Raw genomic sequence first — 15,793 nt, forward strand, 5'->3', positions numbered from 1 at the left:
CTGCCTGGAGCAAAATGCTAGGTTAAGAGACAAATGCAGCTTCCTGTAGCTGATTAGAAAATACAATAACCAAAGTCAGCAACATATTTCAATCTCTTTGTGAAAGACAATACAAGGAAGATATAGAAACAAATGACATTAATTTCCAGGAGAAACAGAAAATAGGAAGAGCGGTGCTGGCTTCAGCCTACCGTGGAGAAGTGTCTGCATTTCAGGAGTCGCAAGCTGATTTAGGTAGTGTTTGAGACAAGATGGTCTTCTTGGTAGCCCAAGCTTGCCTCAATCTGATTTTTCCCCCTTTTTTATTAGTATTACATTTTGGGATGGGAGACGGAGGTCAGAGGACAATTTGCTGGACTCGGTTGTCTCCCTCCACCAGAGCCATCTCACTGGCTCTACGACAGTTGGTTTTTAATAGCTATCAGTATTTTTCTCTTTTTTTTTCGTTGAGACAAGAGTCTCATCGTTTTGCCTTCTCTGGCTTAGAACTCATGTAGACCAAGCTGACCTTGAACTAAGAGATCTGCCAGTCTCTGCTTCTCCAGAGCTGTAATTAAACAACAGGTTTACTTTCTGGAATGAAAAGTAAAATGACTCCACCTACTCCTTCCGGTCACTTGCCACATCACTGCGGAATATAGTACTAGTCTAGAGGTCAGACCTACATAAAACCCCAAACTCTAAACACCAGTATAGGTCTCAAAAAAAAATTCAGGTAAGTTCGATATAGTCCACACGTAGAGAGGAGAAAGAGCTATTAAATCTTTCAAAAAAGGTACGTTAACAGGGAAAAAGGATTAATTCACACCGAGGGGGAGCACGGGCGACATGAGAGTTCTAAAGAGCAGGGTGGAGCAGCTGGGCGGTGTAGCACAGGGTACTGCTTTTATTTAGTTCGAGCGGGATCCTAGTTTCGATACCCTGCACCCAATAATAAAATGATTAGGGTAAAAAAAATATTATGGGAAAGTTTGCTTTCCTTTGGCTTCCGCTGTCTGAGACTCTTCACAGAAAGGACAAAAGGACAGGGTCACCTTGGCGCATGGCACGAGAGTGGATTCCGGGGGGAGGGGAGGGGAAGGAGTACACAGTGCGCAGGCGCAGTGTCCTATCCTTCCCCCCCGCCCCCATCCCCACTCTGTTCCACGCGAGTGAGGCTTCCACGCTGGGGCTTAACGTTTCCACCCTGCGGAGGTCTCCCGCACTGCGGGGTGGGGCGGGGCAGGGCCCACGGCACGGCCGGGCCGGGAGGGTCAACAAGGTCGTGGGCTGGCCGTGCGCGCTGCCGCCGGCGCCGCACCGAAAGCGTGTGGAACAAGTAATACGTGCGGCGGGCCTGAGGCCGCATGCCGGCCGTGACGCGGCGCCCCGCCCCTCATCCGGCCCCGGTAAACCCCCAGCTAAGCCCCCGGCTGCCAGCGAGAAGCCCTCCCAGCCACCCAACGATGCCACAGGCTCAGCCAGCTACGAATGACCCCGCCTCCGGGCCGTCGCCCCCAGGCTGTGCGGGCCAAGCGGACACCTCGGTCACGCTCTTCTTCTGGAGTGATAGCACGCGGAGCCAATGCCAAGACAACGAGCACGAAGGGCGGGCCCAAAAGGCGAGATGTGGGCGGGGGCTCCCGAACAGCGGACGCTGTCGAAGTGGGAGGCGCTTAGAGCAGCTCGGGAGCAGGGTCGCGCGCGCGTCTCTCCTAAACGCTCTCCAGGGTGTTTGCAGAAACATCTGTTCGTTTCCTGCACAGCAACCCAGCTGCAAGGTAGGGTTCGGGTGCCGCTTGAGACGGTTCGCTCAGGAGCTCTGTTTGGGAATCCGGTGGGCATGTGCACCTCCTACCCTGGGCGCGGGCCGGGGACCCAGGGAGCACTCGGGTCAGCCTCGTGGAAGGGCGCGGGCTCTTGGAAGGGGGATGGGGGGGTGCAAATCCACCTGTTAATACACAGCTACAGGCTTGCAATTTAACTGGCCTCCCAAGCCGGCAACAGCAAAAACATGGGCAATCGTCGCCCTGGGGAGTGGAAAATGCTCTTCTTTCTGTAGCTAAGCGGAAGGCTTTTGAGGGAGAGAAGGGCTTGACCTCCTGATACTCATGAAAACCATTCTCAAAATGGAAGGGCCTAAAACAAGGATGCCTTAGAGGCAGAGTCCCCACGCCCAACCTCCCGGCATATTCTGCTTGGGCTGTGGCTCTTGGACCGCAATCTAGCGTCACTGGGCGGGAGTGGTCCAGCTCATCTCTGTTCCGGTATACTCCTGACCGGTTACGTGCGTATTCAAGAGGGACCTGCAGCAGTTCCATTGGATAATTGGTAAGCCCTTAGGAGACCTCGCCCCAGTTAGGCAAGACCTGCGGGCTTCCTGCATGGCCGTGAACTGACCTTAAGATGTATTTAAGAAAACTTCCTGTTCGTTCTGGCCTAAGCAGCGTGGTCCTTTGATTTTTGGGGGCGGCCAAAGCCGGCGTGGACTGATACCCTGACCTCTAGGTCCACTTTTCTGCCCCTGGTCTGGTGTACAATCCAGTTAAGAGACCTAGTGGGTAGCGGGTCAGATTTTATCCTGGGAAAAGACGCTTGCTGCCCAGTTTGACGATCCGAGTGAGATATGCATGTTGGGAGGAGAGAAGCAACTCCTACAAGTTAGTAGTCCGACTTCTACACTGCGCGGTGGCACGTGGGCGCCCCCACCCCCACTCCCGCCCCAAGTAAATGAAAAGAAAACTAAAATGTCTTCGAGCCAAGTGTGGTGATGCACACATGTAAACGCAGCAGTAGGGAGGCTGCGGCAGGAGGATCACTATGAGTTCGGATCAACCTGGCATACAATGAATGTGGGGCGTGGGGAGGAAAGACAAAGAAGAGAATGGTATTTAAACCCAGCCGGGTTTAAAGAAAAATGTGTTTGAAGCATAAACAGTAAATCTTGGATGTTTTGAAATGGAGACTTTGTAATAGGGTAAAAAGTAGATACTTTTTTCTTGATTAGTGCATAAAGGTCCTTTGTCTCACAAGACAAAACCACAGAAGTGGCTTCTGGTTGAAACAAAAAGATGCCTTTGCCACTTCGGCCCTTGCCAGAGAGGATGTGGGGAAGCCAGCTAGACAATGGCTTCTGAGCGCTCATTTGGCCTCATGTTTCATCCAGTTTACTTCCAGAAGCTCTTAGATAAATTTCCTTCTTGGAAAACCTACTGGGGAAAAAGTAAGCAAGGGGCTTGCTTTGAAGACTTCTCCGCTAACCCTCTACTCAGGGTGATCTCTAATTAAACCTCTTTAGGGTTCTTGGACACTTGGTTTTAATAAGAAAATGCCCTTTTGAAAGAAATACGAATCAGAAGACATCACCATTGCCGAAAAATGGCGGAGGGAGTTGACCACCCACGTGCTAACCAAGCCAGCAGGCACGTGCTACCAGACCAGAAATTGTCGTACTGATGATCACAGACCAAGGAATTAGAACTTCCTGTCTCACAAATGCAATTTCTCATTGGTTATCAAATTCTATCAACTAAATAGGCTGCTGTTACCATGGGGGCACAATCTGAGTTAGGCTTTTTTCGCTCACAATTGCACTCGTTTACAATGCCAGATTCCCCTCCAGTCTGCAGATTTTTTTTTTTTTTGTTTTTTGGCCTAATTTTACATAGTTTAGCCTGTGACCTTTGTGACTTTCCTTCATTGCTTTTTCCCAGTTCCTTCTCAGGCCTTGGGTGTGCAGCTAGATTACAATTTCCAGCTTTTTTAAACCTCCCCCCAATTCCCCCACCCCCGGTAGTTCTGAGGAATCCAACCTAGGACTTCCTGAACATGCTCAGGACACATTTGCAATTGAATCACCACTACCACCCCCATCTCTGGGGGATGTAGCCCAGGCAGGGTTTTGAACATGCCACGTGAGCACTAAGCCAGGCCTTTAGTCTCCAGCCTGCCTTTTTTTTTTTTAAACAAAAATTTTTACTTATTTGGGATGTACCAAAGCGCCCTTTGGTATGTAACACTTAGCCCACTCATTCTCCATTCAGTCCAGGATCCCTCAGAAGTGATCTCTTGAATGAATTAACATTCTGTGTTATAGTTAATGAAAGGTATGAATTGTTTTTCCCCTCCAGAAACAAACCATGTCTATCCTCAAGATCCATGCCCGAGAGATCTTTGACTCCCGTGGGAACCCCACTGTTGAGGTTGACCTCTGCACCTCAAAAGGTATGTGCCCACTTTTTCCATGGTTTCTTTACCACGTTCCATTGCTACCCCTGACCACCCCTGAGCCATATCTCAAGGGACTGTCCTATGTGCTCAAATCCCCCCTGTCCCAGGCGTCCCTCTCCTGAGAGTACAGGCATGTACCACCATACCCAGCTCTGCACCTGCTGTTTACCCAGGATGGATCACTGGTGCAGAGAAGGAAAGTGAGGCCTTAAGCCCTTTCCTAAAAGGACCATCCTTTGGTTTTGTAGCAAAGGGGGCAATAGGCCATTGCACCAACAGGATGAGAAAAGAGATGAGGGACAAATGTGGTGGCAAGTCCCTGGTGGGGCTTTGGGACAGTCCAGAAGCTATTTTTAGAACTTCTTTCAATGGACTAGAAATATAGGCAGCAGAGAACTTGCCTAATGTTTGGGAGGTCCTAAGTTCAAATCACAGCTTTGCAAAAAAAATACTCTAAGGAACTGGCTGGGTGTGGCAGCTAATGCCTTTAATCTCAGCACTTGGAGGATTGCCAGTTTTGAGGCCCAGCCTGGGCTACATAGCAGGAACCTGTCTCCTATTCCAAAGGAGTCCTGTACTGCTTCCAGTTTAGTCTTCAGAGATGTAGTGGTTGTCGTGGAAAGGGACCTGCGGAAGACATGTTTCACAGTCCTGTAGAGCACACCACGACCTGCCAGTCAGGGCTGAGTCATTGTCTGAGTCACGCGTCTCCACCAGAGCCCAGCCCTTCCTGCCCATCCTCCCATCCCTCCGCAAAAGAAGGATCCTCAAATCTTCAGCAAGGGCCGGCTTATGTGCAGCTTTGGCCCTGCTGCCGGGAGGGTTCTCCGCTTATCCTGGCTCTGTGTTTCATGGAGAACACCAAGGATGCTAGGTTCCATCAGGTGTCTAATACCGAGGACTGGCACCATCAGCTGGTGCAACTCTCCGCTTGAAAATTGACTTTAACAGAATCAAGAAACTAGAAGCTGGGAAGAGCATCTACCTGAAGGTCTTGAAACTGATTAAAGTTAGGTTTTTGTTTGTTTGTTTGTTTGTTTGGTTTTTTTTTTTTTTTGGTTTTTTGAGACAGGGTTTCTCTGTAGCTTTGCGCCTTTCCTGGAACTCACTTGGTAGACCAGTCTGGCCTCAAACTCACAGAGATCCGCCTGGCTCTGCCTCCCGAGTGCTGGGATTAAAGGCGTGCGCCACCACCGCCCGGCTATAAAGTTAGTATTTTTTTTTACTAACTTTTTGCCGGTTAAAAACAATGCTTACAATAATTAACTTGTTGATTTTGCCACAAGCTTTCCTGTGTATGTAGGCCACATGATTCTCAAACCCTGAGACCTCTTAGATGCTGTGATGACAGGTGTGTCATAATGGTTGGCTTAATATCTAAAAAGCAGCTGGGGAAGATGATCACATTAGAAAGGTGCCCATCATGCAAACATGAGGTATGAGTTCCAATCCCCAGGACCCACATAAAAAACTAGGTCTAGCCAGGCGGTGGTGGTGCACACCTTTAATCCCAGCACTCTGGAGCCAGAGGCAAGTGAATCTCTGAGTTCAAGGCCAGCATGGTCTACAAAGTGAGTTCCGGGACAGGCTCCAAAAGCTACACAGAGAAACCCTGTTTTAGGAAAAAAAAAATACGTCTAGTGATCTACACTTGGACAGGCCTGGAGGGACTCCCACATTTCACTGGACATTCAGTATCACCAGCTGTTTAAGCTCCAGGTTCAGTAAGATCCTGTGTCAAGGAAGACAATTGATGGCAACCTCTGGCTTCCACAAGATGTTTTTTTAGGTTGAAATGAATGGAATTTTATCTTTTGTCTAAATGCTACTGAGAGTTGAACTCTGGCCTATGCAAATATTCATTGTGCTGGAGGGAGAACTGACCCTTGCCTCACCTAGATCAGAGCGCTGTGGATGTACAGGAAGCTGGGGTGGCTTGCAAACAGACTACCTTGCAGGTCCCCAAGCACTTGCAGACACCTGAACATCTATTTGGATCTAGACTAGATGGAAAGAATGCTCTAGATGTACTAGACTCAATGGAAAGAATGCTCTGCAAGGATGTCTGGCTGAGAGGAAGCCACAGTGAGGGTAGATGCACGGACTGGGGATGAAATCTAATCTCTTCCTTTTTAAGACAAGTCTTGCCTTAGTCAGAATTGGCTTCAAACACAGAGATCTGCTGCCTGGCCCTCCTGTACATTAGAACTGCAGGTTTGTTCTGTATTTCTTAGTTGCTATTTCTCCTCTGTTTTGCAGGTCTCTTCCGCGCTGCCGTGCCCAGTGGTGCCTCCACTGGCATCTATGAGGCCCTGGAACTCCGTGACAATGATAAGACTCGCTACATGGGGAAGGGTAAGGCTAGGAACTCACGTCCGGCGTCCACACACCAGCCCCTCTTGCCCTTTTCCGGGTTTCACTCATGTTGCTGAGCACTGTTAGTTATCACATGGAAAGCCAGCAGGTAGCTTGCTGATGCCCACATTCCCAAGCCTGGAAACGCATGAAACACAAGGAGACTCATTAGTTTTATGTTCATGCCTCTTCCTCTCTGAAGGAGCTGAACTTTGGAAACCACTCCCATTTCCAATGGGGAGAAGTGCTTGCCATCAGTGGAGGCATGCAGACGATTCTATAGTCTGCTTTTCTGTCGCCCAGTAGACAGGCACAGCCTAGGCGTATCAGCCGCACCCTGGCTGTGTGCAGACTGACCTAGAACCTTGGTGTGTAAATGGAATCTGTTTGCCCAAGATCTAGCAGAGGACCCAGAATTAGACCCCGCCTTCTTCCCTAGTGCAGTATGAGCCCTGCAAGGTGTATGGGGGTCTTTGCAAAGAAACCGAGAGCCGTAAAGTGTTACTGTGACCAATGTTGGCCCAGTAGTGATGTGGAGGCAGCAGCTGAGAAGGACTCTGCAAGAGAGGGAAGACCGTGTTCACTGGGCATTGTGAGAGCTTGTCTCCTCAAATAAAACACAGGCCTCGAGAGCGGACAGCCCGGCCCTGCCCCTAACGAGCCAGCATTTAGGAGAAGCCTGACATCTGAACCTTTCCTGCTTCCTCTTCCCTCACTTTCTTTCCTCTGAAGCCTGTTCTCTCCTGAGTTTCTTCTTCCTTCTCTATTCACCTCTACTGGGCAGGCGTCTCGAGACCTGTTAAGTATGTTAATGAGTTCCTGGCACCAGCCTTGTGCACGCAGGTAACACGCCCGCCCGGCATCCTTGGTGTGCAGCTGGTCTTCCAGTGCATGATCTTGAACTAACGTCCCTCAGATCATTCTGGGCTGATTGGTGTGGCTCTAACCCCCTGGGGTCCTAAGGAAGAGCACTCAGACTGGGCCAGAGAGCCTCTTTGTGGGGGTGGGGTTTGACATCCTGTGGAGGGTCTTTGGTGGGCTTCTGGGCCCACAACTCCAGTGCTCCAGCAATGCTGTCAGTAATTTCATGATTGTTCCTTCTAGGTGTCTCAAAGGCTGTTGAGCACATCAATAAAACTATCGCACCTGCTCTGGTTAGCAAGGTAGGCCCCAGGTTGTGGTAAATACTGGGTATCCATGCCACCAGAGCAAATCCCAGGCCCAGGGCTTTTCTTGATCACAGGACAGCTTTTTCTGAGAGCTTTAAAAGTTCGGGGCATTCCCTCGCATGCACGAGTCTAACCTGCCTGCTGCCTGTGTGTAGCTGTTGCTTCTGACATCACCGGAAACTGGATGGGGCGGGGCGGGGTGGGGGTGGGAATACTTGGCATTGTTCCCTGTGCTGACTTAACTTTGGGAGGTCCATAGTCCAGGTTTTTTTTTTTTTTTTTTTGGTTTTTCGAGACAGGGTTTCTCTGCGTAGCTTTGCGCCTTTCCTGGAGCTCACTTGGTAGCCCAGGCTGGCCTCGAACTCACAGAGATCTGCCTGGCTCTGCCTCCCGAGTGCTGGGATTAAAGGCGTGCACCACCACCGCCCGGCTGCGCCACCACCGCCCGGCATAGTCCAGGTTTTAACAGCAGCTTTGTGGGACGTTGCCCATGGTAGACACATAGACTTTGGATTTATTGCTCTATTGGGTTGGCTTGGGTAGTGACCGGGACTTAGGACAGGGCTCAGGTGATAATGTATGCAGATGCAAGAAGCCTGAGCTTCACCGCTGGTGGCACACACCTTTAATCCCAGCATTCGGGAGGCAGAGCCAGGCAGATCTCTGAGTTCGAGGCCAACCTGCTCTACAAAGCGATATCCAGGATAGGCTCCAAAACAACACACAGAAACCCTGTCTCGAAAAAGAAAACAAAACAAAAAGCCTGAGCTTCAATCCCAAGCACCACAGAACTGGTTGTGGCAGCTTGCGTCTACAGCCTGGGTACGTGGGAGATAGGCAGGACTCCCTGCCCCCCCCCCCCATAGTATCCAATGTTCGCATAACATGTGCAGAGCCCTGAGTTCAACCCTGTCCCTGCTTTAAAAAACCTCAGGTGGGGGCGGTAAGGACCTGTGACTCCTGCTTCAGGCTCCAGAGCCCTCTCTGGACTCTAGTCACCCTCATACACAGCACACATTCAGACATACGTGTGATTTTTTTTTTTTTCCATCTTAGTTTAACCTGGTGTTTCAAGCAGGGGTCGGGACTGCAAATCTGCTGTGGGTGAATTGGGTCTGAAGGGTCCAATGGCCTCAGCCTTACCCAGAATCCTGCGGTGCTCTTTCCCAGTCACTTCAGGGAGCGGTTGGCCATACTTCCTCCTTCCTGTTTGCTAACATCTAGTCCCTCCGTCGTCATTTGTCCCCAGCAAGCCTTTGTAAAGCCGTAATTAGTTCTGCTTGTCTGGTCCCCAGACAGTTGCTTCTTACAGCCGCCTGTGCCCTCTGCTCCAGTCTCCTGGGCACGTCCTTCTACGCCTTAATCTTTGTCACTTCGTCCCCAGGCCTTCCCCTCACACTTTTACTCATGGGGACACACATTTGAGCTTAGTTCTGGTGAGGTTTGGTGTAAGGAATCTTAAAAGTTCTTATTAATAAAATCAAAGCCAGTTATTGGGGCGAATACTGGAAGGTCAGAGAGACAGAACAAGCCACAGCTATCTCACCTCACCAGTTCCTCCGGTGGCCCTGTTTCCTCAGACTGGAAGCCTCTGAGTCCTCATCCAGAATGAATCCCAGCTGAACTGTGCTGCTTCAAAGCCTAAAAGCTTAACCAGCCAAATGCTTCTAGTTTCTGGTCCTCAAGCCTTATATATCTTTCTGCTATCTACCACCACTCCCTGGGATTAAAGGCTGGCTTTCTGGGATTAAAGGCGTGTGTCACCATGTTTGGCTGTTTCCAATGTGGCCTTGAACTCACAGAGATCCAGAGGGATTTCTATCTCTGGAATGCCAGGATTAAAGGCGTGTGCTATCACTGCCTAACTAGTGGCTTTTCTGTTCTCTGACCCCAGATAAGTTTATTAAGGTACACAATATTTTGGGGAACACAATACCACAACAGTTTGGCCTCAGGGGGCTTTCTGCTTGGGCCTTGCCTTCACTTTCTTCCTTCAGCAATGTCTTGTCTAAGCAGCCAGATGGCAGAACATTCCACACGGCACCACGGAGTTGTGATTCTTTCTCCTACATAGTTCCTGTATGAACAATATTGTATACAAAATGAGAGAAGGATGCCATGTTCATGAATTGCACTTGCATGTGTCTTATGCAACAGATGCATGCCTGGTGCATGGGGAAGCCAGAAAGTAGCTTCAGATCCTCTGGAACTGAGGTGCCAATGTGGATTCTGGAAACTGAGCAAGTAATCCTAACATCTGAGCCATCTGTGGCTCGCCAAAACACCCATTTTATCAACCACATTTTTTTTTTTTTTTTTTTTCTCTTTCAAGACAGGGTTTCTCTGTAGCTTGGTGCCTGTCCTGGCTCTCGCTCTGTAGACCAGGCTGGCCTCGAACTCAAAAGAGATCCACCTGACTCTGCCCTGACTGCCTCCCAAGTGCTAGGATTAATGCCACGTCCTGGCTCATACATCCCCCTCAACAGACAATGGAAATCTGTCGTCTTGGTCAAAAAGGAAGCCTTAGAGGTAGCCTCTGCAGGGCCCTGCTTGTTTGACTGAACAATGAGCTTTATTGCTTAGTTTCTGTCTAACTGTAATAACATTTCATACAGCACAGGCCACACACACATCTGCCTTGTGTATGTGACCTTGACTCCCTAGGTAGACTGTAGTCTATTGTAGATCCAGGGAAATGCCTGAAGCTGTTGATTGGAACAAATAAAATGTGGTTTTGCTGCCTCTTGCTGTACCCTATCCTCTCTGGAGCTGGGACTGAGCCAGTGTTCTAAGCATACGGAATCTGCTGAGCCCCTGGGCCTGCGAACAGACTTGGTGCACAGGCTTGCCTGGGCCTCCCCGCCCTCTGAAGCGATGCTTTAGTGTTCCTCTTCCTGTCTCCCCTGCAGAAACTGAGTGTTGTGGAACAAGAGAAGATCGACAAACTCATGATTGAGATGGACGGCACTGAAAATAAATGTGAGTTGCTCAACCCAGGGTAGGGCCTTGGTTCAGGAGAAGCATGGGGTCTCTAGAGGACCTTGCCTGTGTAGCAGGCAGTTGGGAGGAAGGCTGCTAAGAAACGGCCTCCATTCACCATGTTCGTTTCATTCTAGCCAAATTTGGTGCCAACGCCATCCTGGGAGTGTCCCTGGCTGTCTGCAAAGCGGGTGCCGCAGAAAAGGGAGTACCCCTTTACCGTCACATCGCCGACTTGGCTGGCAACCCTGAGGTCATCCTGCCGGTTCCAGTGAGTGACTTGTTGAAACTTGCTAGAGGTTGTCCTGTTCCATGCGGTGCCTGCTGCAGTACAACACGCCAAGAGAAAGCAAGTTTAGGGAAGAGAAGTTTGTTTTAGCTCCTGCTTCTGAATACAGCCCATCCTGGCAGGGACATGTCTGCAGCAGGGCCCAGCACGTTCACAGCCAGAGGCGAGGCTGGGCAGTGGTGCTGCACACTGCAGTCTCGGGGGTGTTCAGACGGAAAAACACCAGGCTTAATCTGGGGAGTAAATCACTGCTAAATTCCAGAATTCAGAGGGTAATTAAGCTGGCAGTGATGGCACACACCTTTGATCCTAGCACTCAGGAGGCAGGGGCAGGTGGATCTCTGAGTTTGAGACCAAGCTGGTCTACAAGTGGACTTCAGGAGATCCAGGGCTACATAGTGAAACCTGTTGGGAGGAGGTGAGTGCAGACATACCAAGTATGTCAGCTCAGCTAGCCTCCACCCTTACGCAGTTCAGGACCCAAGCCCAGGGAATGGTGCTACCCACCGTGGACTGCTAACACCCACTAGTTAACCTAATCAAGACAGTATCCCCACAGAAATGCCAATAGATGATCTAGATAGTCCCTCTGTAGGATCCGTTCCATGTGGTTCTAAATTGTGTTGGGTTGACAATACTAAAAGAAAGGAAGAAAGAGAGAAAGCAAGCAAGCAAGCTAATTTTCAGGAAAGTCCTGACACGTACTAGGCCAGCCTCGTGTGTACCAGATAGTAGCTGGTTGGTCAGGTTTCATAGCCTATGGCTTCCCTTGGCTGGCAGCTTAGCTTGCCTCTGCTTCTTCCAGGCTTTCAATGTGATCAACGGCGGTTCTCATGCTGGCAACAAGCTGGCCATGCAGGAGTTCATGATCCTCCCCGTGGGGGCGTCCAGTTTCCGGGAAGCCATGCGCATTGGGGCAGAGGTTTATCACAACCTGAAGAATGTCATCAAGGAGAAATACGGGAAGGATGCCACCAATGTGGGTGATGAGGGCGGGTTCGCACCCAACATCCTGGAGAACAAAGAAGGTGAGCACTGAGATTTACAGCACTGTCCCCCAAACCTGCCACTTTGGGGACAGGATCAAGACTGGTGACAGGCTTTAAGGAAAGCAAGAGCTTTGGGTTTTATGTTTGCTTCTGCCATTTTACTGGGGTAGCTTGAGATGGGTCCTAGATCCCCTAGAGCTGGGGTTCTAGATGTTAGTAAACTGCCATGTGGGTGCTGGGAATTGAACCTGGGTAGAAGAGTAGCCAGTACTCTAAACCACTGAGCCATCTGTCCAGCCAGCAAATTAATTTATACGATCCCATTTAATTTTGTAATATGTGTGCATATACACATAATTCTTCCGCCTTGGCCTGAGGTGTTGGGCTTTTCTTGTGGGCCTGGTGACAAGCACATTTACCAGCCCTCTCCCTGGCCCTTTGTGGCCTCTTTGTCCTGTTTTAAATGGACTTTATTGTGAATTCACCTTCTAGCTGGTAGGGTCATTGGCAGGGGGCAGGAGCCATGAGCCTCAGCTCTTGGCGGCCTTGACTTGAGATGACCCTGCCTGAGGTTTCCCTTTGGATCCCAGCCTCTGTTTGAAGCCAGTTCTCAGGACAGCTGATCTCAGCTGCCACAACACTAAATCTGGGACCTTTGACCATGAGAAGGACTGTGTGAGTTTGCAGGGCCCCTGACCAGTGGCCCTTTGAGCCATGAGTGCCTGACATCGCCAAATGCACGGCCAGGACAGGGTACGTCCTGCTCTGTGACAGTCCCCACTCATCACTGTTCCCACCTTTGCCTCATCTCTTCCCAGCCCTGGAGCTGCTGAAGAATGCAATTGGGAAGGCCGGCTACACCGACCAGGTTGTCATCGGCATGGATGTGGCCGCCTCCGAGTTCTTCCGGTCTGGCAAGTACGACCTGGACTTCAAATCTCCCGACGATGCCAGCAGGTACATCACACCTGACCAGCTGGCTGACCTGTATAAGTCCTTCATCCGGGACTATCCAGGTGAGTGCTCCGAGGCCACTGTCCCCTTTTCTTTCCCTCTGCCAGCTGGAGTTTGTGGGTCGTTCAATAGTCGGGTCTGGGCCGAGAAACTTCACACCAGTTCCTGCCGTGGAGATGGGCCCGATTTGATCAGGGTTAAACCGAGACCCCGACATGCTCTTCATGCCACTCCTGTCCCCTTCTTTCTTTATTTTATGTGCATTGATGTTTTCCCTTGGGTGTTTAGTCCCTAGAACTGGAGTTAAGTTGTAAGCTGCTATTGGGTACTGGGAATTGGAACCCCATCCTCTGGAAGAGCAGGCAGTGCTCTCAGCTGCTGAGGCATCTCTGCACCCCAACCCCTCTGTGAAGCCAGTCTTAATTAGTGCCAGCTTGTGCTGACCTTAATTTAACTTGGGTCGCCCTGCATAAGCCTCCCTAGTACGAGATGACAGGTTCACACTTCGGGATTTTTTGTTAGGCCAGATGCTGTAGTACACACCCTTACCTTAATCTCTGTACCCTAAGGTGGGCAGATCTCTGGGTTTGAGGTCCACATAGCAAGTAGTCTGTCCATTATGTCATCATTCAGAGGCTGAAGTGGGAAAATTGCGGGTTCAAGGCTACACAAAGACCCTGGCTCAACGCAGAATTAAGACATCCAAACAGGAGTCTGAGGCATGACGTTCAAGGCTATTGTGGGCTGCAGAGTGACAGGCTGGGGTGCTGGGATAAAGCCCAGGGTCTCAATTGTACCACTAACCTTTAGTCCCAGGCCCGTCGTGCACCTGAATATTCAGGTTTGTGCATGTCAACTGCCTAGGCATGCAAATACTTCCCTTTAAGGAGAAACTGCAGATCCTGCTATGATGGTGCATACCTGTAATCCTAGCACACAGGAGTCTGAGGCAAGAGGATCACAAGTTCTCGGGCAAGCAGAACTGCACAATAATTTCCCCTTCAAAAAGAGACAGACAAAGGAGGAAAGGGGAAATGGTTCCCCGGGGGCCACAGCCCTCACCAATGACTCATCCCTTTTATTTAGTGGTGTCCATCGAAGACCCCTTCGACCAGGATGACTGGGAGGCCTGGAAGAAGTTCACAGCCAGTGCAGGCATCCAGGTGGTTGGGGATGATCTCACAGTAACCAACCCTAAGAGGATTGCCAAGGCTGTGAGTGAGAAGTCCTGCAACTGCCTCCTGCTCAAAGTGAACCAGATCGGCTCTGTGACCGAGTCTCTGCAGGCGTGAGTAGCCCTCGGGGTGCTTCTGGGACTGTGGCAGCCAGAGGGATGCGGCAATCAGCACTAGTTGCCTGATCCTCGCTCCTGTGGCCTGGGGAGCTTGCTGCCAGGGTGTGAGCCTGAGGATGAGGACACAGGAGGGCCAGACGCTGAGGCTGTAGCTCAGGTGTGGAGACTGGTCAACACAAGATGAGGCAGAGTACGTCACATAATCTACTTGTGCTCTTCCTTCAGGTGTAAGCTGGCCCAGTCCAATGGTTGGGGCGTCATGGTGTCCCATCGCTCTGGGGAGACTGAGGATACTTTCATCGCTGACCTGGTGGTGGGACTCTGCACTGGGCAGGTAAGAGCTGCCTGCCTGAGCACAGTTAGTTAGGGGTGCTCTTAAGTTGTGAGAGCAAAGGGCTGGACTTTCATTCATGCTCTCCGTTGCTTCTGTAATGATGGTTTTTGCATTGTCCCTCCAGATCAAGACTGGTGCCCCATGCCGATCTGAGCGCCTGGCCAAGTACAATCAGATCCTTAGGTAAAGATCCTTTCTGGTGACAGCAGGGAGCGAATGGGTGGGCATTTGCTGTTGGAATCCCATTCCAGAACAGACCCTATGGTTGGTAGTGTGCCTAGAAGCAGGTGTCTGTCTTGGGAGGTGCTGCCATCTTCTGGTGCAAGGCAGAACAGGCCACCATCGAGGGTCTGTTATATAAGGAGATGAGAGGACTGTCTTCCATATTAGTTCTCATGAAAGCTGAGTAACTGCAGGCTGGGCCATCCTCCCAGGTGTAGCCATTATCTCACTATGTAGCTCAGGTTGGCTCAAACCCACGGCAGTCCCCCTGCCTCCACTTTCCATGCACTAGAGTTAACAGGCGTGGGCCACCACACCCTCTGCACCAGGAGCTGACTTTGTTCTTTTTTTCCTCTTCCCCTCTTTGTTTCCAAGAATTGAGGAAGAGCTGGGCTGCAAGGCCAAGTTTGCCGGCAGGTGCTTCAGGAACCCCCTGGCCAAGTAAAGTGTGTGTGGAGATCCCTGGAGCCACCGGCTGCCTCGACCCTGTCCCTGATGTCAACGAGGCGGCTCAAAGCTGGCCCAGCGCATGTCCCTCCCATGGCACTGCTTTCTTAGATGTCCTTAGACAGCCACACCTGACCACCTTGAGCCTGCTGGAAACCCCAGCCTTGTAATCATGTGATTGGTCTGAATCATTGTTTCTGTCACCTCACTTCCAAGCTAAGTGTCTGGAGCCCAGTGTAATCTTTAGGGTGGCCGCAGGTTAAGACCCCTGCCCCAGCAGTTCTACATGCAAAATAAAAGCCTCAGTGACCCATAAGCACTGCCTGGAGTCTCATCTGTAATGTTCTGGGTAGGAAAGTCTGTCCCAAGTAAGGTCAGCTGGGGCAAAGAGGAATTGAGGTGCCAGGCGGAAGGCATCGATGCAAAGGTGACCCACAAATGATAGTTTTGCAGCAGAAAGGTTACCAACCATCCTTGGCGGAACATGATTGCATTTCTTCATCTGTACACAGGGATCGGCAAACACATGCCACAGCCCATGTGGAGTTCAGA

General features: G+C 50.6%; 1 protein-coding gene across 2 annotated transcripts; it reads left to right on the forward strand.

The window, feature by feature from the left end:
- Positions 1–1,072: 1,072 nt before the first annotated feature.
- Eno1 (enolase 1) lies at positions 1,073–15,557 on the forward strand. 2 transcript variants are annotated; one of them, XM_076565677.1, is made up of 12 exons: positions 1,073–1,760; positions 4,110–4,203; positions 6,469–6,564; positions 7,669–7,727; positions 10,643–10,712; positions 10,850–10,983; positions 11,807–12,029; positions 12,809–13,006; positions 14,031–14,232; positions 14,464–14,572; positions 14,697–14,755; positions 15,170–15,557. In XM_076565677.1, the coding sequence occupies exons 1-12, from the start codon at positions 1,347–1,349 to the stop codon at positions 15,237–15,239; spliced, it is 1,728 nt and encodes a 575-aa protein (XP_076421792.1). In that variant the 5' UTR covers positions 1,073–1,346; the 3' UTR covers positions 15,240–15,557. The 2 variants fall into 2 exon arrangements, with proteins under 2 accessions (XP_076421792.1, XP_076421793.1); XM_076565678.1 differs by lacking the exon at positions 7,669–7,727 and adding an exon at positions 7,349–7,407 and having other exon boundaries at positions 1,214–1,760.
- The last annotated feature ends 236 nt before the right edge of the window (positions 15,558–15,793 follow it).

This window comes from Peromyscus maniculatus, chromosome 2 (genome assembly GCF_049852395.1).
Source record: "Peromyscus maniculatus bairdii isolate BWxNUB_F1_BW_parent chromosome 2, HU_Pman_BW_mat_3.1, whole genome shotgun sequence".
Classification (NCBI taxonomy): Eukaryota; Metazoa; Chordata; class Mammalia; order Rodentia; family Cricetidae; genus Peromyscus; species Peromyscus maniculatus.

What these genes read in the sequence shown, in the direction of transcription:
- Eno1 (XM_076565677.1), top strand. Translation starts at nt 1,347, where the DNA reads ATGCCGGCCGTGACGCGGCGCCCCGCCCCTCATCCGGCCCCGGTAAAC. An exon ending in CACAGCAACCCAGCTGCAAG is followed by an intron (nt 1,761 to 4,109) that starts GTAGGGTTCGGG and finishes TTTCCCCTCCAG; the next exon opens with AAACAAACCATGTCTATCCT. An exon ending in GACTCGCTACATGGGGAAGG is followed by an intron (nt 6,565 to 7,668) that starts GTAAGGCTAGGA and finishes TGTTCCTTCTAG; the next exon opens with GTGTCTCAAAGGCTGTTGAG.